A 23625-nucleotide genomic window follows, 5' to 3' on the forward strand; every position below is an offset into this window, starting at 1 on the left:
TCCATGAGTTTAAATTATTTGGGTAGTGTTAGTTGTTAGTTAATTGTGTTTATTTATTGAAATTAAGTACAATGTAAGGAAATTTTCAAACACGTTGTTGAGTACATCAGTGGGACAAGGCTTAACGTAGAACGTGTAGTACTTGAGGGAGATACTAAAGTTTTATTTATGGCGGTACATTACTGATAATTAGTTTGAATAAAAATCCATAATCTTTTCAAATGTAAGTCTCATTTTTACGGCGTGAGTTATAAGGTTGAAATTTTTTTCTCCGAGCTAGGACTAATCGCTGTAGAAATTCTAAGCTTTTACTTTATGCCCTTATTTTAATTTAGATTAAACTAAAGCGTGTATTTAATTATTACGTATAAACGAAAGCGTTTTCTTTATGCCCTTATTTTAATTTAGATTAAACTAAAGCGGGTATTTAATTATTGCGTATAAACGAAAGCGTTTTCTTTATGCCCTTATTTCAATTTAGATTAAACTAAAGCGGGTATTTAATTATTACGTATAAATTAAAGCTTTAACTTAGTGCCCTTATTTTAAGTTAGATTAAACTAGAGAGGGTATTTAATTATTACGTGTAAACGAAAGCGTTTTCTTTATGCCCTTATTTTAATTTAGATTAAACTAAAGCGGGTGTTTAATTATTAAGTACAACGTTAGAAAGATAAGTTTTAGTTTGCGGCCTGCTAAGGAATTTATTTTTAAATTTTGTTTTGACTAGGTATTAATGTAGCCCTTTAAGTTTAATTGGGCAATGACTTGATATTTGTTATTAATATATTTTCATTTATAGATGTTGCTGATTTAATCTAATTTTTCTTGGCTATCTCGGGTCATTCAGAGGTGTTTCGTAGTAGAGGCTTTCAACCACTTTCGCTGAACTTGGGAATTCCTCAGACGATCATTCCAGCTAACATTTTGCTTGACTTTGCTCTACAAGAACCCATCAACGTAACTTGGACTTTCTATCACTCTCCGAGGACTTTAAAGCTGCCAGAAGATTAACGAACCTTCCTAGAAGATGAAATATAAATTAATCATGAAATACTTAATTTGGTTTTTTTGAGTTTTGTAACCACTTTATTTAATTTTTTCTACGTTCAAACTTTATTTTACCAATTACTTTAATAATTTTTCTTGTTAAATTTTTGTAAACACTTATTTTTTTATCTTCTCATGAAATAAATTTTGACTTAAACCTCGTTCTTTGTTTTTCATAATTATTTTCGTTAATGGGGAAGGTTCAATTTTTTTTCTAAAATAATTTTTTAAACAGATAGCCTACTTTTTTCGACTCTTCTAAAGCTTGTTTAATAAAAACATTAAGCAAATATTAATAAAAAAAGGAAAAATATTATTAAATTAAACAAAAAAAGGAAAATTTATTAAAAATTTTACAATAAAAACCGAAAAAAAGGTCAAAAATACTACCCTAAGTGTTTTTCTTATGTTTTTGTACCTTCCATAGTAACGAAACTATATTTTTAAAACTAAGCTACCACCCCCAAAGTAAGCCTTGCGAGCCGAATTTAAATTTTACAAGTCCCTGGGAAAACTCGAGAAATATAAAATTTAAACAGGGCTCGCTGTAGAGCCCCCAAAACCAGGAAACTTCGTCCATAGCATGGGATTTCTAATGATAGTCCACTTGAAGAATGGTCTCGTAACACGTCTACTTGAAGAATGGTCTCGTAACACGTCTTCTTGAAGAATGGTCTCGTAACACGTCTACTTGAAGAATGGTCTCGTAACACGTCTACTTGAAGAATGGTCTCGTAACAAGTCCACTTGAAGAAAACAAAATTACCATTATTTGGCACATGCTTAACTTTAAACTAAATATCTTAATACAGGGACGGGAACCGAACACGATAAAGTTTAGCCCTTGCCTTAAACTCGCTTAATATCCTGATTACGTTTTTGAAAATCGAGAATTCAGGAAATTTCAAAACTTATAACTTGAAACTAAATAGCTGAACCTGGTGAATTGATACATACGGGGAAAATGATGTAATAAAATTTGAAATTAAGCCTTCAAATAAGACACTGACTACGAATAACATTTTTAGAGAAGGGCGCGTATGACCAGCGTTCTACCTATCACATAGTCAAACTCTTTATTGAGATCCTGACATAAAACCCTGAATGAGCCGCCAAATCGCAACCTTCTCTAAAAATATAAATAATCAGATCTATGCCCAGAAAATATTCTCCTAACAAATAAAGCTTCAATTATTTCTAGTTAATGACTAAGCCTTTCAGGAATTGCACCGGGGTTTAAGTATAAATGACATGATTGCCAATACCAATCTGAAATACATGTGCTATTTTGCCAATAATAGTTGAGAGCTAAAATATTTATCGAACTTATACTTAATTTAAAATAAAAATTGAAATCACTTACTAGTAGTTCATGATAAGCCTTGGCCTTCAACCACCGACCTAAGCCTAACCACGTTGACGCAAATTAACGCATCCACCGTTTACCATGATTTTCACAGATTTCCAACGGATAATTTTCACTTGAAATAATTAACATACATTTTTACATAAAATACGAATAAAAATTTAAATAAAAACATTAATAATTTACCTTATCCAGGTTATTTTCGGCAGCGCAACGAACCACGCAGCGGTCTTCATTTCAAACCCTCCTTGAAATGACGTGTCATAAAGTCTGAGGACAGCTTCTAGCAGTCGACAAAACCGGTTAAGTGTTAGAGGTACCGGACTGCACCGAAAAATACCCATTCTTGATTTCACATGTTATTCTACCCAATTTGCATAATTTTAGCATGGGTTTTCAAGAACACCTATTTTTCGGTGGGTTCAGTGCAGTAAAAAAAATAACCGAATAACCAAATTATTACGAAGCATATGTCAACTAGATGTCGACAGTAGCTAAGGGAAAAATTGCTACTATTTAACGCGGTAAATATGATTCAAGAATTTTGTCGGCCCATCGTTTCATTAGCCAACTTATATTTATTCGTGAGGTTGAATCCAAGAGTTAAAAGACACACCAGGACACAAGAAGATGATTATAGTTTGTTTGTGGTTAATAAATTCACATTAGTAGTCTCTTAATTAAAAATAATAAAGAAATAAAGATAAATTTTGAAAACAACATTGTCTTAGTTTGTTAACCCTTATAATTGCACGTGAATCAAGACTCGGGAAATAAAAATGTTTAATCACCGAGTTCTCCTCTCTGTTTGTTTAATTAAATGAGGAGTTCTAGGGTGGCATAAAATTCAGAAAGCGAACTCGTCAAATTATGAGGTTACAGAAAGATCGAAAAATCTTTATCTTTAGGTCTACATAACTTCCCCATTCTAAGAGATATGAGCATTACATAGCCAAATTTTATTACCACTAAAAACAAAACCGATTACTTTGGACAATTAAACCCGGGTAAAGTCATAGGGAACCCAGTGGTCCTTTAATTCATAAAAAAAAATACTATATATTTGGACTTAATAAAATGTCCTATAAATTCAATTATTACCATAAGTTCATAAGTTATGTTCCATAAGTTTGACACTGGTTACTGAGAGCTTGTGATGAAGTGACGTAGGTGAAACATCACAGATTCTCGTAAAGCGACGCTTGGTGAGGCGCTGTCAAAGGCTTAGTAAAACAAGAAGAAATTGTGCTAGTGTACGTTTAAGATATAGGCCTTGGTCATAGATTTTCCGCTAGGGGCGCTATATACGTAGTTACGAAATTTACTGACATCTAAAACAAGAAGAAATTCTGCTAGTGTACGTTTAAGATATAGGCCTTGGTCATAGATTTTCCGCTAGCGACGCTATATACGTAGTTACGTATTTACTGACATCTAAAACAAGAAGAAATTCTGCTAGTGTACGTTTAAGATATAGGCCTTGGTCATGGATTTTCCGCTAGGGGCGCTATATACGTAGTTACGTATTTACTGACATCTAAAACAAGAAGAAATTCTGCTAGTGTACGTTTAAGATATAGGCCTTGGTCATAGATTTTCCGCTAGGGGCGCTATATACGTAGTTACGTATTTCCTGACATCTAAAACAAGAAGAAATTCTGCTAGTGTACGTTTAAGATATAGGCCTAGGTCATAGATTTCCCGATAGGGGCGCTCATTGGATAGGCCTAATGGTGTGAGGCCCACGTCATTTGCCATATAAGCCGGAAGCCACTTGGCCAGTTCTTCTTTCTCTCTACGCCGGCGACCAGACAAGTTCGTTCATTGGTGAGCTCCTCGTAATCCTCACTTTCGAAGTCAATTTCGGATGGAAAGCCACGTTTTACGCCGGTGTTGGGAAGTTCCGCCATTGTCACGTTGAAATCCACACGAGGTCGTAAGCCTAGTGCGGTATGTGTATAAGCTTTTTCATTAATCCAAAGCCATCCAGCTAGCATTTTATTATTTTATTTAATACTTGAGTTCAAATTATTTGGGTAATGTTAGTTGTTAGTTAATTGCGTTTATTTATTGAAATTAAGTACAATGTAAGGAAATTTTCAAACACGTTGTTGAGTACATCAGTGGGACAAGGCTTAACGTAGAACGTGTGAGGGAGATAATAAAGTTTTATTTATGGCGGTATATTATTGATAATTAGTTTGAATAAAAATCCATAATCTTTTAAAATGTAAGTCTCATTTTTACGGCGTGAGTTACAAGGTTGAATTTTTTTTCTCCGAGCTAGGACTAATCGCTATAGAGATTCTAAGCATTTTACTTTATGCCCTTATTTTAATTTAGATTAAACTAAAGCGGGTATTTAATTATTACGTATAAACGAAAGCGTTTGCTTTATGCCCTTATTTTAATTTAGATTAAACTAAAGCGGGTGTTTAATTATTAAGTACAACGTTAGAAAGATAAGTTTTAGTTTGCGGCCTGCTAAGGATTTTTTTTTTTTTAAATTTTGTTTTGACTAGGTATTAATGTAGCCCTTTAAGTTTAATTAGGCAATGGCTTGATATTTGTTATTAATATATTTTCATTTATAGATGTTGCTGATTTAATCGCTTTTTCTTGGCTGTCTCGGGTCATTCAGAGGTGTTTCGTAGTAGAGGCTTTCAATCACTTTCGCTGAACTTGGGAATTCCTCGGACGATCATTCCAGCTGACATTTTGCTCGACTTTACTCTACAAGAACCCATCAACGTAACTTGGACTTTCTATCACTCTCCGAGGACTTTAAAGCTGCCAGAAGATTAACGAACCTTCCTAGAAGATGAAATATAAATTAATCATGAAATACTTAATTTGGTTTTTTTTTTGAGTTAAATTTTATTTGTAACCACTTTTTTAAATTTTTTTACGTTCAAACTTTACTTTACCAATTACTTTAATAATTTTTCTTGTTAAATTTTTGTAAACACTTAGTTTTTTATCTTCTCATGAAATAAATTTTGACTTAAACCTCGTTCTTTGTTTTTCATAATTATTTTCGTTAATGGGGAAGGTTCAATTTTTTTTCTAAAATAATTTTTTAAACAGATAGCCTACTTTTTTCGACTCTTCTAAAGCTTGTTTAATAAAAACATTAAGCAAATATTAATAAAAAAAGGAAAAATATTATTAAATTAAACAAAAAAGGAAAATTTATTAAAAATTTATTAAAAATGTAAAAATTTTACAATAAAAACCGAAAAAAAGGTCAAAAATACTACCCTAAGTGTTTTTCTTATGTTTTTGTACCTTCCATAGTAACGAAACTATATTTTTAAAACTAAGCTACCACCCCCAAAGTAAGCCTTGCGAGCCGAATTTAAATTTTACAAGTCCCTGGGAAAACTCGAGAAATATAAAATTTAAACAGGGCTCGCTGTAGAGCCCCCAAAACCAGGAAACTTCGTCCATAGCATGGGATTTCTAATGATAGTCCACTTGAAGAATGGTCTCGTAACACGTCCACTTGAAGAATGGTCTCGTAACACGTACACTTGAAGAATGGTCTCGTAACACGTCCACTTGAAGAATGGTCTCGTAACACGTCCACTTGAAGAATGGTCTCGTAACACGTCCACTTGAAGAATGGTCTCGTAACACGTCCACTTGAAGAATGGTCTCGTAACACGTCCACTTGAAGAATGGTCTCGTAACACGTCCACTTGAAGAATGGTCTCGTAACACGTCCACTTGAAGAATGGTCTCGTAACACGTCCACTTGAAGAATGGTCTCGTAACACGTCTACTTGAAGAATGGCCTCGTAACACGTCTACTTGAAGAATGGCCTCGTAACAAGTCCACTTGAAGAAAACAAAATTACCATTATCTGGCACATGCATAACTTTAAACTAAATATCTTAATACAGGGACGGGAACCGAACACGATAAGGTTTAGCCCTTGTCTTAAACTCGCTTAATATCCTGATTACGATTTTGAAAATCGAGGATTCAAGAAATTTCAAAACTTATAACTTGAAACTAACCTGGTGAATTGATGCATACGGGGAAAATGATGTAATAAAATTTGAAATTTAGCCTTCAAATAAGATACTGACTACGAGTAACATATTTAGAGAAGGGAGCGTATGACCAACCTTCTACCTATCACATAGTTACACTCTTTATTGAGATCCTGACATAAAACCCTGAATGAGCCGCCAAATCGCAACCTTCTCTAAAAGTATAAATAATCAGATCTATGCCCAGAAAATATTCTCCTAACAAATAAAGCTTCAATTATTTCTAGTTAATGACTAAGCCTTTCAGGAATTGTACCGGGGTTTAAGTATAAATGACATGATTGCCAATACCAATCTGAAATACATGTGCTATTTTGCCAATAATAGTTGAGAGCTAAAATATTTATTGAACTTATACTTAATTTAAAAAAAAAAATTGAAATCACTTACTAGTAGTTCATGATAAGCCTTGGCCTTCATCCACCGACCTAAGCCTAACCACGTTGACGCAATTTACGAATCCACCGTTTACCATGATTTTCACAGATTTCTAACGGATAATTTTCACTTGAAATAATTAACATACATTTTACATAAAATACGATTAAAAATTGTAATAAAAACTTTAATAATTTACCTTTTCCAGGTTATTTTCGGCAGCGTAACGAAGCACGCAGCAGTCTTCATTTCAAACCCTTCTTGAAATGACGTGTCATAAAGTCTGAGGACAGTTTCTAGCAGTCGACAAAACCGGTTAGGTGTTAGAGGTACCGGTCTGCACCGAAAAATACCCATTCTTGATTTCCCATGTTATTCTACCCAATTTGCATAATGTTAACATGGGTTTTCAAGAACACCTATTTTTCGGTGGGTTCAGTGCAGTAAGAAAAATAACCAAATAACCAAATTATTACGAAACATAAGACAACTAGATGTCGACCGTAGCTAAGGGAAAAATTGCTACTATTTAACGCGGTAAATATGATTCAAGAATTTTGTCAACCCATCGTTTCATTAGCCAACTTATATTTATTCGTGAGGTTGAATCCAAGAGTTAAAAGACACACCAGGACACAAGAAGATGATTATAGTTTGTTTGTGGTTAATAAATTCACATTAGTAGTCTCTTAATTAAAAATAATAAAGAAATAAAGATAAATTTTGAAAACAACATTGTCTTAGTTTGTTAACCCTTATAATTGTACGTGAATCAAGACTTGGGAAATAAAAATGTTTAATCACCGAGTTCTCCTCTCTGCTTGTTTAATTAAAAGGGGAATTTTAGGGTGGCATAAAATTCAGAACGCGAACTCGTCAAATTATGAGGGTACAGAAAGATCGAGAAATTTTTATGGTTAGGCCTAAATAACTTCCGCATTCTAAGACATATCATCATTACATAGCCAAATTTTATTAACACTAAAAACAAAATCGATTACGTTGGATAATTAAACCCGGGTAAAGTCATAGGGAACACTGTGGTCCTGTAATTCATAAAAAAAATACTATATTTTTGGACTTAATAAAATATCCCATAAATTCAATTATTACCACGAGTTCATAAGATATGTTCCATAAGTTTGACACTGGTTACTGAGAGCTTGTGATGAAGTGACGTAGGTGAAACGTCACAGATTCTCGTAAAGCGATGCCTGGTGAGGCACTGTCAAAGGCTTAGTACAGAAGATTAAATGGGAAGATGGACTGCAAAAACGAGTGTAGTCAATTCTCGCTTTGTCGTTCTCGAACTAGCTCTCATTAAGTCTCTAGAATTACGAAGTATTGGTAGTTTCATACTTATGGAACATATCTTATAAACTTATGTTATCACTTAGTCAAAAGTTTCAACATAATTTTGTTAGTTAAAGCATAGAGTGCTGTTAGTTGTGACGTCAGATCCAAGGTTAAACGTCCCGAGTCTGCCTTTAGCAATGGGCGGCCATGACAGTTACCGTTTTTTCTTTATGGGAAAACAGCATGGGTGACGTCACACCGGCGCTTCTGACAGCACTCTATAGCGCGGCTCCAGTGGATCCCCTATAAGTTGACTTTCCTTACGAACTCCAGTTTTGGCTTGGCAAAGCTAGAGGCATTTGTGGGCGGGATTTATACGTGCATGTATAAATCCCGCCCATTAGCCTATGCCAAGTCATACCCAGATTTTAGGAGGAAAGTCCCCTTGTAGGGGATCCATTGGAGCCGCGCTATGCTTTAGGTATAAAAATAATCGTCATAACAATATGCGAAGACTTGTCTATTTTAGTCAACTAGACTTATACCGGTCACTTGTTCAGTTCAGTTCATTATTAGCCACGGTTCAGTTCAATTCATTATTAGCTAAGGTCCATTCAAAGGTTTAATAGATTTTTAAGATAGTTTAAATCAAAAATATCTATGAGACCTTTCAGTCCTATATTATCCAATTTAACCTATTTTCTTGTCCTACAAAATCATTATTTTTGTCTGGTCTCCTTGAAATGATAATCACTTAATTTTTTAAATGAATAAATTGTTGAAGAATTTGAATACGTAACCCTTGATCGTGAAGTTCAATCTGGTATTCTGTGAACCCATAATACAGTAAAATATTCAATTGACAATGATGTGTATAACCTGATTACAAACTCCCACAACTATTGAACCAAAGTACACTTGATAAGAAAACTAGAACAATACCTACAGACATCTTAAAACAATAAACAAACTTCTAACCCTAATTTTAAGAGTTCATGACCCCGCCATTAATAAGCATAATAGGGCTAATCTAAATCTAATAAAGCGCGTCTCCGTATGAGAGAACCCAATTATTTCAAACCTGATTGACCTTATAGTAAAGTTAACTCTATTGTGACGTCTCATTTGACACAATGAAAGATCTAACTTAGAAATAAACTATAGCCATAACAAAGATACGCTATTGTTTGAAAGCTAGTTTGAGAATGGCTTTGCAAATAAAAGGGATCGGATACTAACCAGTTTTAGAGGCAGATTTAAAATTAAAATAGGTTAGGTTTGGTATAGTCTTTGTGCGGTTTGGAAAACATTTCCTTGGAAATTTTGCTACTTCTTTACAAGCCGCTCACAAAGTATAATTATCAGCTGTTGCAGTTTGCGATGCGAGTGGATAATTAGCTCTCTAAAAACCGTTTCTCGCTATTCAAATTAACTTTTGAATCGGTTTCAGCTATATTCCTCAAAATTGGCTATTGATAATGTCATAATACCATAAGTTTATAAGCCATGTTCCATAAGTATGACACTACCTATACGTCGTAAAGCTAGAGACCTACTGAGAGCTAGTTCGAGAATGACAAGCGAGAATTGACTATGACTACACTCGGTTAATTTTGCAATCCATCTTCCTATTTAGTCTGTACTAAGCCTTTGACAGCGCCTCTCTAGGTGTCGCTTTATCTCTAATCTATGACCTACGTCACTTCATGACAAACTCCAGTTTGTAACCAGTGACAAAATAATGGAACATATCTTATGACCTTAGGCTATGCTTCAATGTATTCCTTTCTTAGGATTTATGGATTAATTAACGATAAAAAATGTTTATATAATGTGTATTAAAAAATGCTTTCAATATTTTTAGTAAAATTTTAAACATAAAAACTTTTAACTTACAAGTACTTGAAATCCCATGCATTTGGAAAGTGTCCGACTCCAGGAATTGAATTGGGTTTTATACGTCCTCTTGTCCGTGATCCGAATTTTGAACTCCCTAGTGGAGTGTTGTACTCAAAGGTCACGGGAAAGGTCAAATGACACGCTATGAATAAAACTCTTCCGGTAAATTATTTGAAGGTTTTTTGCAGCGCCACCACCGTGATATGATTGCGAAAATCATCGAGGCGTGAACTTAATTAATCTTCAAAAACTAAATTATTTTCTCACTTTCATAAAAGAGATTTTCATTTTTGTGGGTTTAAAGGCGTGTTGGTTGGTACGCGACGAAAGCTTACTTAAAGTTCAGAAAAATTTCGTACAAAGTAACGCCATTTCTGAAACCTTTATTTCGAACATGTTATAGAACGCGTTCACCGTTCACGATTTCAATATAACGGGTTTTTTTAACAAGATGTTTCGGACGACTGCACTTTTAAGAAAATCTCATTTGTAGCTACAAATTTAATTGAATCGATCGAATTCTCACACAATTACGAAAAAGATTCGTTGAACTTACGATGGGTGCTTACTGCGCTTTCCACCGATTGAATTATTTATTTACTTTTTATTTATTTATTTATTAAGAAATGGCTTCATATGAATGCTATCTCATCAGCAGCTTTTTTTTATTTTTCTGAGCGCCATTTTGAAATATGGCAAAGGACATATCCAAGCCAGAAACCATAGAGTCTGTTTATAGGCACAAGTTTATAAGATATGTTCCATAAGTATGACCCTACATACTTCGTAATTCCATATACTTACTGACTTACATAGTTCGAGAACAGCGCGAGAATTGAATACACTCGGTTTTGCAGCTCGCCTTCCTATTGTTTCTGTACTAAGCCTTTGACATCGCCTCACTAGGCGTCTATCTATGAACTACGTCACTTCATGACAAGCTCAGATTTCCGTATTGCGCAAATTAGTACACCCGATTTTGGTTTTAGAATTTCGTTAATTGTGAAAATTAGTACACTCGAGCCGGTTTTGGAGGTTTCGTTCATTATTCAAATTAGTACAGCCGAGTGTGGTTTTTGAAGTTTCGTTCATTAAGCACATTAGTATAGCCGAGTGTGGTTTTTGAAGTTTCGTTCATTGGGGATATTAGTACACCCGAGTTAGGTTTTAGAACTTTCGTTAATTGTGTACATTAGTACACCCAAGTCTGGTTTTAAGAGTTTCGTTCATTGTGCAAATTAGTACCCCTAAATCTGGTTTTAGAACTTTCGTTGATTGTGAAATTTAGTACACCCGAGTTTGGTTTTAGAACTTTTGTTCATTGTGCAAATTAGTACACCCAAGTCTGGTTTTAGAACTTTCGATAGTTGGTCAATTTAGTACACCCAAGTCTGGTTTTAGAACTTTCGATAGTTGGTCAATTTAGTACACCCGAGTTTAGTTTTAGAACTTTCGTTAATTGTGCAAATTAGTACACCCAAGTCTGGTTTTAGAACTTTCGTTCATTGTGCAAATTAGTACCCCCAAATCTGGGTTTAGAACTTTCAATTGTTTGGCAAATTAGTACGCCCAAATCTGAGATTAGAACTTTCAATTGTTTGGCAAATTAGTACACCCGAGTTTGGTTTTAGAACTTTCGTTAATTGTGTACATTAGTACACCCAAGTCTGGTTTTAGGAGTTTCGTTCATTGTGCAAATTAGTACCCCTAAATCTGGTTTTAGGAGTTTCGTTCATTGTGCAAATTAGTACCCCTAAATCTGGTTTTAGAACTTTCGTTTATTGTGAAATTTAGTACACCCGAGTTTGGTTTTAGAACTTTCGTTCATTGTGCAAATTAGTACACCCAAGTCTGGTTTTAAAACTTTGGATAGTTGGTCAATTTAGTACACCCGAGTCTAGTTTTAGAACTTTCGTTAATTGTGCAAATTAGTACACCCAAGTCTGGTTTTAGAACTTTCGTTCATTGTGCAAATTAGTACCCCCAAATCTGGGTTTAGTACTTTCAATTGTTTGGCAAATTAGTACCCCCAAATCTGAGATTAGAACTTTTAATTGTTTGGCAAATTAGTACACCCGAGTTTGGTTTTAGAACTTTCGTTAATTGTGCAAATTAGTACACCCGAGTCTGGTTTTAGAACTTTCGCTCATTTTGCAAATTAGTACAGCCGAGTCTGGTTTTAGAACTTTCGCTCATTTTGCAAATTAGTGACAATTTTGCTTGTTCTGCAAATTAGTTGCAACTCGTGAAAATTTTGTTTGTTCTGCAAATTAGTTCAAACTCGTGAAAATTGTGTTTGTTCTGCAAATTAGTTGCAACTCGTGAAAATATTGTTAGTTTTGCAAATTAGTAGAGCCGAGTCCGCGAAATTCAAAAGTAGGCTTAAGCGTTGAAATTAAGCTTTAGATCACGAACTCATGTTGTTTTATCGAAATTTACAATAAAAATATTTTTATAACTGTGGAACTTCTGAATTTTGCTTCTTCTATTGATACTGAAAATAAACAGAAAAATTTAATTAGTATGACAGATGATATGGCAAATAAGTAAACATGTAAACTGTTTGCGATGAAATCCAATAAAAAACTGAAATTTGTTCAAAACTTTGGAAATTATAAAGGGTTACGCTAGGTATGAGTTGAAACATAAGTTTATACGATATGTTCTATAAGTATGACACTACATACACTTCGTAATGCTAGAGACTTACTGACAGCTACTTCGAGAACGACAAGCGAGAATTGTCCTTACTCCCATTTGCCAAAGAGAATATACCAAGAGGAGCTGAAAGTTTAGCCTTTAACAAAGCTTTTGAAAAGTCCGGCCATGGATTTGTTGATTGGCTTAGCAGCGACGTCTTTTATTGGTTAAATTTTGTCGAAAGCTTAATTTTGGTGGTGGCAAAGGGTTCATCTCTGGGTTGACCTTTGACGTACAAAAGATAATTTTTAAGTAGACGACACGGTCACGTGATCAACCCGGAAGTAGTTTCTCCAAATTCAAAGCCGCTCCCTATTTCTTAAGTTTCTACTCCTCTTGATATATTCTCTTTGGTTTTGCAGTCCATCTTCCTAATACGCGCCTTTATTATAATAGAGTTCTGACATTCTAAAGTTTGATAGTCAAAGAAACTTAAAAAAATATCAGTATCTTATGAACAGGAAATAAAGAAAACTTCCACGCAATAACTTCTCAAATAAATAAACAAACTTAATTAAAAACTTGATAAAAATTAAAAGTTATTTTATAAATAAGGGAAAGTTTTCAGTTCCAGTTCATTAAACTAACTGGACTGCATTTTTAATCATAAGTATATCCGAATGCAAAATTAAATTGGTTTTAAAGTAGTTGTCCCAGATTTTTAATAAAAGAAAAAACCCTTAGCTCGCGTTTAATTCGAACAATAGCTAAGAAAATTCCCCATTCTTTAAAAGGGTTGGGCACAAATTGTTTGCATCTGTAACATTTTAAGTTATAATTCGATATTTTCACACACCCATATATAATAGCTCGATTAAAAAAATTTCAAATTCAAATTCGAAAATTGGATAAATAAAATAAGAAACTTCTCTTTATCAAACCACCAGTTAAGAAACGTGACACACCGCGACACATCTCCGCTCTATATCTTAAACCATGAATGAATGGTGAAAAATAAATACAATATTATTGCAATGGCCATCTAAAAAAATCCCTCGTTCTAAAAGAAAAACTATATAGCTGATAAAAATCAGTACGGGATATAATACAGTTTTGCAAGTAAAAGAAAAAAACCGCGAGGAAATTCGCGCCTGAAAACAATGGAAACCGCAACATAAGACAAGGGAGTTTCGGTTACGCTTCTGAAAATAACACATAGTTTCTTCTTCCATCTTTGAGAGACAAAAGATGAGCAAACTCGTGAAGACGTGAACGAGAGCATCAGGGAAAGAAAAGAGATTATTTACGGAGAGAACACCGGCACTTTTTCTATCGTAAGAATGCGCAAAAACTAGAACCGAAAATAAAACGATAAAGTGTTTACCTGCGGTTACATTCTGGATATTTGGATGGATGTTGTATTGATGTCGTTTGTAGTTGAAGTGTGAGTTCACTGAAAAATACTTTCTTCGGAGATAGTGTTCGGTTAGATTGTAATCTGTGTATCCACGGTATCTGTAATAGCCCCACCTCTGACAGTGCAAAAATTATTACGAGCAGATTACGAGTAATCCGTAATCAGTGTACAGCAGGGTTCCCACCATTATCTCAAGAATAAATAAATAGGGGACAAAGGGACTTCTCACGATAAAAAAGGGTTAAATAGGAACCAAAATTGTGAAAGTATGAGCCTAAAAGGGACAACCACTGGTAAAACAAAATGACATTTTAAATATATAAAAATGTCTTAAAAAGTTAAAACTGGCACGTTTTAAGTATTAAGTGAAGTATGATCTTTTTTATTCCGATTTTCAACAAAATAGCAAGTTATTTCCGATTTTTTTCACAGATAATTTTGTTCAGACTGACGAGCTTTCGTTACTTCTTCACGGAAATAGTTTTCCACTTGACTAACTGCGAAATAAATGCTTTTCAGTCTGCGGTTTTATGGAAAATAGGGCGATTTAAGGTCCAATACCGATTTTAGGGTAGACCAAGGGTCTTGCAGGAAAATAGGGACTTTAGGGAATTTTAGGGCCCTAGGTTAGGCAGTGGAAACCACAAGGGAAAATATTTGCTAGCATTATTTCATATTTTAAATACGTAATTCCAATTTCATCCTAGGAATAAGTTATTTTGTAACTGAAATGAGTACAGAGCTATTAACTCTAAGTAATCCATCTTGTTTGGTATTTCCAGTCTTCCCAAGAGGAGATGCGAAGGGAAGTTCGAAGACCCGGTCGAGCAACTTTAATACTTCATAGTTTAGGCCCCTCTCTCACTCTCATACAATAAATCTCGCTTGTTTTTAAAAAATAAAAAGATAAAATATATATAAAACTATAGTAATGAACCAGTATTTTATTTTCTTCTCATAAAAACTTATAAAGATGTTTCCTAAAGATTTTCTTCACTTGGTTACCGGTACTTGAGACGAAACAACGCGTTGGTGGTACGTACGTACGTACTCCGTTCCGTGACGGGTGGTATTTAATTAGAAGACGGTTTTAAGTATTTTCTGAACTGAATGATACATATGGATGATATTGACGTGATGAGAGTCTAGGGTTAAAAGACTCAAACAAAACAGAGAGAGAGAAAAAAAGAATACAACACATGCATTAAGCGTTCCCGCGGCGTATTCGCTCAGGCATGGAAATTCCGTTTGATACCGGAAAATGGTTCACTCTTTCCGAGGATGCCTATTGGCTGTTGAATGCCCTCGTGTACGGCGGAACGGCCGTAGATGAGAACTTGAAGGGGGTGCCAACGCGAAAGATTTTGTCCCTCGATGGTTACGGCATCATTGTTATCTTTGTCGGCTTTTTGATAGTAGCCGGAGCAGTTTGCAAACGCAAACGCGTAAAAGGCACCATCGGAGGTAGCCGCGGGCCAAGAACCATCACCATGAATTCTCTAGCGCGGGACCCAGTATCCCATCCGTCCGATAATAACTCATCGGATATTCACGATAATCGAATTTTTTCGTGGGATGGAGAAAGTCAAGCCAGTGATAATTTTGATAACTTCGTCCACTCTACCGATGTCGGTTCGGATTTGTTATCGGAAGACGAAGCTCGCGTTTTGTTGCACCATCTATACGTGCAGAGACAATGCGAGGACTTGTTGATTCCCAGCAGCGGTTGTTTGGAAACCATAGAAGAGGAGGGCAACTTCGCCTCGCTAAGTCCACCCAACTCGGAATCGGGGTTCGATTCCGAACGAAATGGTGATTGGACGACTGAAAAATTTGAAAACGATCCGGATAGGATTACAGTGGTCGAGATGGACGCCGTAATACAACCTTTGAGTTTACAAAGTCATGAGGAAATTCAGGTTAGTTACGAGTATAAAGAAGATAACTCTTTATCGCTTGATGATAACAACCGTAAATGTCAAGAGTTTTACGATAACAATATGAACGTCGAAGATATTAAACCCTTTCGAACAAACAAATTCTTAAATCACCAGGAAGAATTGGTAAAAGAGGTGAAATATGTCAATGATATTGAGTTGTACAACGATTACGAAATTGTGGAGAAGACGATATTGGAAGGGTTGTGCGACCCCAACTTTGTCGATCTATTAGAGCCTTTGGGATTACTGAATCAGCATCAACATTCGATACCGGTAAATGAAATGAATGGAATTAACAGTAGCGACGCTTCCTGCGGCTTTGAAAAGAAAGGAGGAAAGCTAGTTTCCGATCCCATGCTCTTAAGCTGCCAACCCGAGGGGAGCCCTCGTGATAAAAGCATTATTGGTTGCCAAGGTAACGCGCAGGCGCAATTGGGGTTATCGGTCCAGGTGGAAAGCGAACAGTCACTCTCTTGGCAGGTAAATCGAGCCACGCCGGCGAACCATACCGGAAATTTACTTATTCAGAGCGAGGAGAGAGTAGAAGATATTGTTAACTTTGCCCCATCCGAGAAAGACGACGGTACCTTATTACCAAAAGACTCTTCTGCCATTGACCCCAATATGGATAATTTTAAACAGCTTGACATTGATAAACCCCGAGCCGCGAATGACGGTGAAACGGTACTAAACGCGATAGAAGTAAATAGTGCTGCGGCGGCTGACGAAAACGAAGGTATAAATTCCACCCACGCGATAGACGCCAGGCTTCGCAATTTATTGAAGCGTAGCGAAGAGAGGCAAACGAGAACGGAATGCCTGTTGAACGTTTTAGCCACAACTACGTCCAAGGACAATACTTCGGCGTTAAAACAAAAGGAAGACGCGTCAAAGGCATTAGAAGGAACGCCATCTACGGAAGGGATTAATGATCGTCCACACTCTTCGACTAGTTTTGAATATAACAGCTCCGAGAGGGTTGTTGATGAGAAATTCTCAACCTCGACAGACTTCGCGACGCCTACTACCACCGATGACGAAGAAAAGCTAGAAAAAGAAGAAAATAAATTTCTCCCTTCCGAGTCCGACAAGAGAGAAAGAGGCCCGAGTTCGCTAGTTGGCGGAGGGAAACTAAAATTGGCTAGAGAAGTTATTACAGCTACGAAGAAGCAGATCTCCCCCCGTTATTCGAGGAGAGAGAGTTCGGATGAGAATACCCTGAGAGAGATCAGTCGAAACAGCGAGGTCCTCCTGAACGGGCGTGACTGCGAATCGGGATTCCTAGAAGAAGATCCCCTCCACTATCAACAAAAACAAAAAACGTGCGTCGACCCATCGGCTTTAAATATTACCAGCGTCGCGACTACCTCCATCAACTTTGAAACATTTTCCAAGTTCTTACTCCGGGGCGCGAAGGAATTTGGTGATTTGAAACAAACATCTTCGGATCAACGTTTAACCAAGAAGAGTTTTCCTGATTTACCGGTCAGTTACGAACCAGTTTCTTTATCGTCCGATTCTTTCAAGAGCACACCCAGTCTCTATCGAAGCAACAGCGACCCGCAGTTAAGCTCTTCTGTTTACGCGGAATTTCAAGGGTCGTTGAGTTTCGACGAAAGCAACAGCGAGACTTATTCGAGATTGTATAAGGAACCGTTCTCTAAATTATTATCGACCGAAGAAGATAAGAACGTTATCGATAGGACGGCAGCGACGTCAACCCCTAAAGATGTTACCAAAAAGATAACCGCTTCTCCGAGTAAAAGTAAATACAGTACATTTTCCTCCTTGAAACTAGCGGGACGCGAAGATACCAACTTTGATATGGAAGTTCAAAGTCCCGCTACTTCCCCCAATAACAAAGGGATTATCTCGGTCCACGTGCGGGAATTGGAAATCAGACCGACTTCTCCGTGCTCCCCTTTCCTCGCCAGGACATGCGAAACGTTGCAGCTGAGTCCTCCTTCAAGACCACCCCGAAAGAGAAGCGAAAGCGGGTCCTCCGACGGTAGACATCCCATTTTAAGGTCCCCGTCTCGCAGCCCAATGTCGTCTTCTCCGGCGCGTAACGTGTCCTTCGAAAGCACCAGTTCTGGGACAGGAAGTATAAAGGAATCTTCCTCCCCTAGTCCCGTCTCGAATAAACCGATCATACCGAAAAAGCCGATACTAAGCAACAGTTATATTAGTAACGGAAGCAACAAGTACGAAGAAGTAGTACCAGTTTTCGGAGTTAAACCACCAGTCCCGCCAAACAAGCCCGTGCACTTGAATTTAAATGGTCATCCGAGGAAGCCGTTCGTGTATAAACCGCTGTCAATCGCGCCGACAAAAATTAACCCGGAAGAATTGAAAGAAAAGATAACGGGTTACGAAGCGGCGACTCACGCGAAACCCGCAATGATGAACGGAAAGCCACCGCTTCCCCCCTTACCGTCCAGCAGAATAGGTCTCGGGGTCAAGGGCCGAGTAGCCAGCGCTCGCAAGCAATATTTCGAGAAAAACGGTAAAAGCTCCAACTCTAGGAGCGAATCTCCCGCTTCTGTCGTTCACGATCGTTTAAAGCAATTTTGCGAGGAAACTCAAGAAGAGAGAGTTCGCTTGGCTACGAGCACCCCTGACGTGTTGGCCGAGGTGGAGAATTCGATGCGCGGGAGTCGGTCCATCGATCGGGCCCCGGTGGAGGATAAATCCGCATCGCCCGGCGAAGGAATCGGGTTAAGAACGTCGCCATATCGTCGTAAGGAGAAACGCGAGGCGGAAATCGCGTGGCCTTCTTATCGTCAGAAGCCGCACGAAGGGTCTGGTCGCGACCCCGAGCGTGACCTTCGTCGTAGAAGCAAGAGCTTGGGTTTCCTGGAAACGGATATAGACACTTTTCAATCCCGTGAGGTCCTCGAAACCGATTTGGACGAAGCCGTAGCGCGGGTCGCTTACGAGATAGCGGGACTTCTTCACCAACAGCGAGAACGTGTCGAAAGGGCTTCCAGCATGTTAACGATCAACGATAAGAGGGGAACGGCAGCCAGAAAGGACGAGGAGACCAATGGCGTCCTCCCGGAAGATAGGGCCAAAAGCATGGATTTCTTACTCGATGACGATAACCGAGCCGCCATCATTCCGCCGGAGAACAGCCTCCGACAGAACCAAGCGGCAGGAGAGAACGGCAAAAATGGAAAATCAAAATCCGAACATGAAATCAGGTTCGAAAGATCATTGCAAAATCTAACCCTACCCGAGTGGTACAAGCAATCCGACTGGAGCAAAAAACCAAAGGAGGGTTTCCTTCTAAAACGGGAGAACGAAAAGAGATGGGACGGATTCCGTACCCCGTCCTGCACCAGTTTGACCAGTGTGGGCTCAGTCACGAACGCGTCCACTCGCAGCGTCATCATTCCGAAAAGAGTGACCAGACCCGATTGGAGGTACGTCAGTTCGTTGCGATCGTCGAGGGACAGCATTCCTTCGTCCGCGGAGTCTGCTTCTCCTCGGGACGCGGCTAGTTTTCAGTACGGGGTCAGCGCCGCGTCCGACCCTCTATCAAGATGGAGCAGTTCTCGTCTTTCAACCAGCAGCACCCCGGCCAATTCCTCTTGGTCTCTTTACCGTTCCTACCGGCAACCGTATCTTGGATGGAGACACGCAGTGGCGTCCTCTCAAGGCGCCCAAACACCGTGCAGTTCCAGGTCAGGAGCTCCTTCCCCGTCCCCCTCACCGGCGCCATCCACGCCACAAACCGGAAGTCGACCAGTTTCGCCCGGTCGAAGTCCGGGCGATCTCAGTTTCCAACAACCGCCCTGGGCCTTTCCCAAGTACTGGATGCCAGGAGACCCTCATAAGCCCAAAGACATTCCGGAAAGCGACTCGGACGCGCCCGTGGCTCCTCATCGCAGGAGGAGGAAATCGCGAGACCGCAGTCGCGAGGACTTGTCCCCGGACGATCTAAAAAACGACCCTGGCAACTTACGCCGCGGGTTCGCGCCCCCGGACGAAGAGTACGCGGGTAACAGTGCCGGTAGCAAAATGTCGCGAGACCGCTATTCGTATATTCAAAGCATCTACAACAGTGACCCCAAATTGGAACGGCTAAAGGGTTCTTGCGCGAGTCCAGCTAACGAAGACGATTCCGTGGCCACGGATGGCAGTCTTAAATCGCCACTATCCTCGTCATCGGCCTCGCCACAAGTCTTCTGGATGGAATCGTCGTTTGTGGGCAGTCGCACAACATCCGTGGTACTTCTACCCGATGGTAAATCCGAAGATGAACGCCAGGCTGGTTCACCAATTGAAAATGGACAGGGCAACGCCAACCAAAGGTCGCCCTCGGTCAACTGCGGGGAGCTGAGTCGTAGTTCCACCTCCGAGAGATTGGGTGAGTACGATACTACCAGAATATTCTGTAGGTACGGTATCACCCTCTAAAAACAGACTCCCTTGACCATTGACCTCGGATCGTGGAAAAAAAATGTGTAACGGCCCAAAAAAAAAGAACAGTTTGCACGAAACCAGCATGATAATAATTCCATGTTTACAAAAAAAAAATATGTAATTTTATTGGTTAAAATGTGCCTTAATATATGTTATGTAGTTATAGTGTAGTCGAATAGCACCTTGCATGAAAAACCATGTTGAATTTTAATGTTTTACGTTTTTGTAATACGTCTTAATATGCCTTTAAAAACGTCCGTTTATTTTTAAAATGATAAATATAATAATAGCATGATATTTTAATATATAAATATATACATACATTACATATATACCTTTAAAACTTCCCGCCAATGTACTTGCCTTTAAAAAGAATTTTATATTTTATTTAAATATTTTACCCTTTATATGTAAATCCCTTTATTAATAAAACTTAATTAGTTTCAAATAGATCTTTATATACCCTATTTTGTTTTGACGATGAAGACACACAATAACCCCGCTACACTATATGCAAATGATCAAACTAAGGCCTTTAAAAAAAACAACCCAGCCCAAACACAAATATCATATTACTTCCGAAATATAATATACCCAATTTCCTCTTGAATTACCTAACGCCATAGCGCTTCCTAAATATAAACGAAGCATATCCTGTTCTGAAGTAGAGTTTTAAAAGAGGTAGTGGTTTACTGAGTGACACTTTGAAGATCGCATCTGCTTAGTATAATAATTTTTCATATTTTTTCCACAAAACAGTGGGGAGTTTATATATATACTACGTCTATTACGTGGCGCTGAAAAAACCCTTGAAAAGGTTCAAAAAGTAGATGTATAGTTTGGGTAATTTTTCACTATCTTGTGTAGTGTAGCAGGTAGAAAATGGAGTGTTTCTAATAACAATTTGTTTTACGCTATAATCGATTTATAAAACTAGACCAAGGGCTTATAAAAACCAATAACATTATTTACCCGAATTCCAATTCAATTTATATAAAGTGTTTTCGATAATTTCTGCTTAGATAGTAAATGAAATTACTATTGGTAGTAATAAGTCAATTCAACGAAGTAAAACACTTTGCTGAAATATTAATTTAATTTGTAGCTTAATTGTTAATTGCAGTTACTTTTATGACCGCTTCCAAGTATAGATAAAAGGGTAGACGGGTCTATATTTATCTTAAAGGGAGAGTGAAAATATTTCTCGTGGAACGCTCAAATGTCGAATTAAATTTGGCACGAGATTTGATAAAAATTGCTCTAGTGCAAATATATTAAATTTTAAACTAATTTTAAATTTAAAATCATTCCGAGAATTTTACTGAATATTTCACTACGCAAATAGGTTTTATAATTTGTAGAAGAATCAATTATGAAATTACTTTCTTTTCCATTTTACCATCCCTTTAATCGAACCAATATTCATTATAGTATCCTAAAATTGGAACGCTAGTAATCTCAATTAGGCTCAAAGCATCTGCTCGAGTGCTTTTGGTAACGCAATGTAACTAGGTCAGGAACCTTCGCCTCTCACCGCCTCTATATATATTCCTACGTCTATTATACGAAGTCCTTACTTTCGATTAATCCTGTACTTTGGAATGTTCGCGAGGTTTTAAATTTAAAACATACGCATTAAGGAATGCTAATTAAATAACTGGAATAGTTTTAATGAAATTTGAACCAGTTAAACGGGTATATGCTTCGCCAGGAATTTTGTTTTCGACGTGTTTCTTAATTGCTGAAGATTTAATTTTTAATTTAGTATGAATTTTGAATACCAATTAAGAGTTTGATGATTAGAGAAAAGAATAATTGTTCATTTAACTAGTAATATCAAACGTGAATGTATCTATTATATTTTTTGTGAACATCAAAATAATTTTAGTCTAAAAAGACTCGAGATGAAGATGAATTAAAATTATTTTTAATTAGAGGTAAAGCATTAATTAGCTGCTATATGAGTAAAAATAATTACTCATATAATGAATTATTCTCTAACACAATAATTATTTACCTTTATCGTTGGAACACATACCTTTTACTTCAAATAATACACTTCTTTTGATATTTAAAAAGACTTTAAAAGATTAAAACATTTAATTAATTGTGTTACCTAAAAATACAGTCGGGTCAATTCTAATTGGCTCAAATTTCGATAAAAACAGTTTAGTTTTTCTGAAAATTAATTAATAAATAAAACTAATAATTGGATAATTTATAATTAGGTTTATAGATAAATTATGATAATAAATTATAAACAATAATTAGTATATAAGAATAAGAACTCTACTCAGGTTTATTATAGTGTCTACCTTGCAAATTTATCTCAATACCTAATTTTGAAAGATTTATGACATCGGATAACTGCAAAATGACTCAGTTGCAGAACGAGAGAATCCCAAAATCTCAATCATCCATTAGAAAGACTCAGCACACAAGAAAAGAGAACAGTTTTTTTTTTTATTTTATTGTTTAGCAAAAGCCGGATGGAAGAAAACTTACGTCGTAAATTAGAGCTAGACTCTCATATAGTCTTCTAAAACATACCGTTATCGATTGATAAGGCCATTGTCTCAACGTGCATTCAAGCCATGCTACTAACAATGAAGGAAAACCCTTACACAAGTCACGTACTGGCAACGGTTCTAGAGATTCCACGGTCTAGATTTGATATCGTGCATTTCATAATTAATGGACTTAATCTAATATAGAAAGAAGATTTAATTCTGCTCAAAACATAAAAGCTTTTTAATAAAAATAGGATTTTTTTTTTCTTTCTGTTCTGTTTTATAAAAACGTTTAGATAGTCAAAAAAAATTCATCCACTCTCAGATACCACTCTACCAGGGATAGATTTAATTTTAAAAGTAGGAATAGAGAACGATTAGTATTTGCTTCAGTCCGACTCATAGCCCAGTAAGGAGCCCCTCCCTCCAACACGTAACGAAAAGTTTAAATTATCTTATTGGCTCACTTAAACTACGTTTTGATGACGTTACTGACTGGGAAGACGAAAAATACGCAATTCCTTTTTACCTCCGTCGCTATGACCCGCCTCTTCTTTCATACCCCTCCGTCCCGTGGAAGGGGGTCCGGGACTTTAACGCGCGCCCAGATTACTCTGTTCTCCATTCCTACTTCTAAAATTA

At 37.1% G+C, this 23625-nt stretch overlaps 2 protein-coding genes and 2 long non-coding RNA genes across 6 annotated transcripts in view; 2 read left to right on the forward strand and 2 right to left on the reverse strand.

Annotated features, from left to right (window-relative positions):
* Positions 1–1424: 1424 nt before the first annotated feature.
* LOC149690407 (uncharacterized) lies at positions 1425–2675 on the reverse strand. The gene is made up of 3 exons (XR_016383725.1): positions 2603–2675; positions 2414–2531; positions 1425–1796 (listed from the first exon to the last, which is right to left on the reverse strand). It is a non-coding gene; the product is annotated as an uncharacterized LOC149690407 (long non-coding RNA).
* A 1043-nt stretch (positions 2676–3718) lies between these two features.
* On the forward strand, positions 3719–5429 carry LOC149690408 (uncharacterized). The gene is made up of 2 exons (XR_016383724.1): positions 3719–4366; positions 5011–5429. It is a non-coding gene; the product is annotated as an uncharacterized LOC149690408 (long non-coding RNA).
* LOC149690409 (uncharacterized) lies at positions 4408–11170 on the reverse strand. Of its 3 annotated transcripts, XM_089869939.1 has the most exons (5): positions 10853–11170; positions 10046–10777; positions 7053–7149; positions 6866–6982; positions 4408–6256 (listed from the first exon to the last, which is right to left on the reverse strand). In XM_089869939.1, exons 4-5 carry the CDS (start codon positions 6893–6895, stop codon positions 5879–5881), a joined length of 408 nt encoding a protein of 135 aa, XP_089726065.1. In that variant the 5' UTR covers positions 6896–6982; positions 7053–7149; positions 10046–10777; positions 10853–11170; the 3' UTR covers positions 4408–5878. The 3 variants fall into 3 exon arrangements, with proteins under 3 accessions (XP_089726065.1, XP_089726066.1, XP_089726064.1); XM_089869940.1 differs by lacking the exons at positions 10046–10777; positions 10853–11170 and adding an exon at positions 7967–8146 and having other exon boundaries at positions 6866–6965; positions 7053–7899; XM_089869938.1 differs by lacking the exons at positions 10046–10777; positions 10853–11170 and adding an exon at positions 7967–8136 and having other exon boundaries at positions 7053–7899.
* A 4042-nt stretch (positions 11171–15212) lies between these two features.
* Positions 15213–23625, forward strand: part of LOC149690410 (uncharacterized) — a 44490-nt gene continuing 36077 nt past the window's right edge. The window contains exon 1 of the mRNA XM_089869941.1: positions 15213–20417. Within this exon, the coding sequence (XP_089726067.1) occupies positions 15341–20417 (5077 nt within the window). The 5' untranslated portion in view covers positions 15213–15340. The remainder of the gene's footprint in view (positions 20418–23625) is intronic.

This window comes from Phalangium opilio, unplaced genomic scaffold, assembly GCF_054372755.1.
Source record: "Phalangium opilio isolate 3A_F unplaced genomic scaffold, DU_Popi_V2 ptg000031l_1, whole genome shotgun sequence".
NCBI classification, from domain to species: domain Eukaryota; kingdom Metazoa; phylum Arthropoda; class Arachnida; order Opiliones; family Phalangiidae; genus Phalangium; species Phalangium opilio.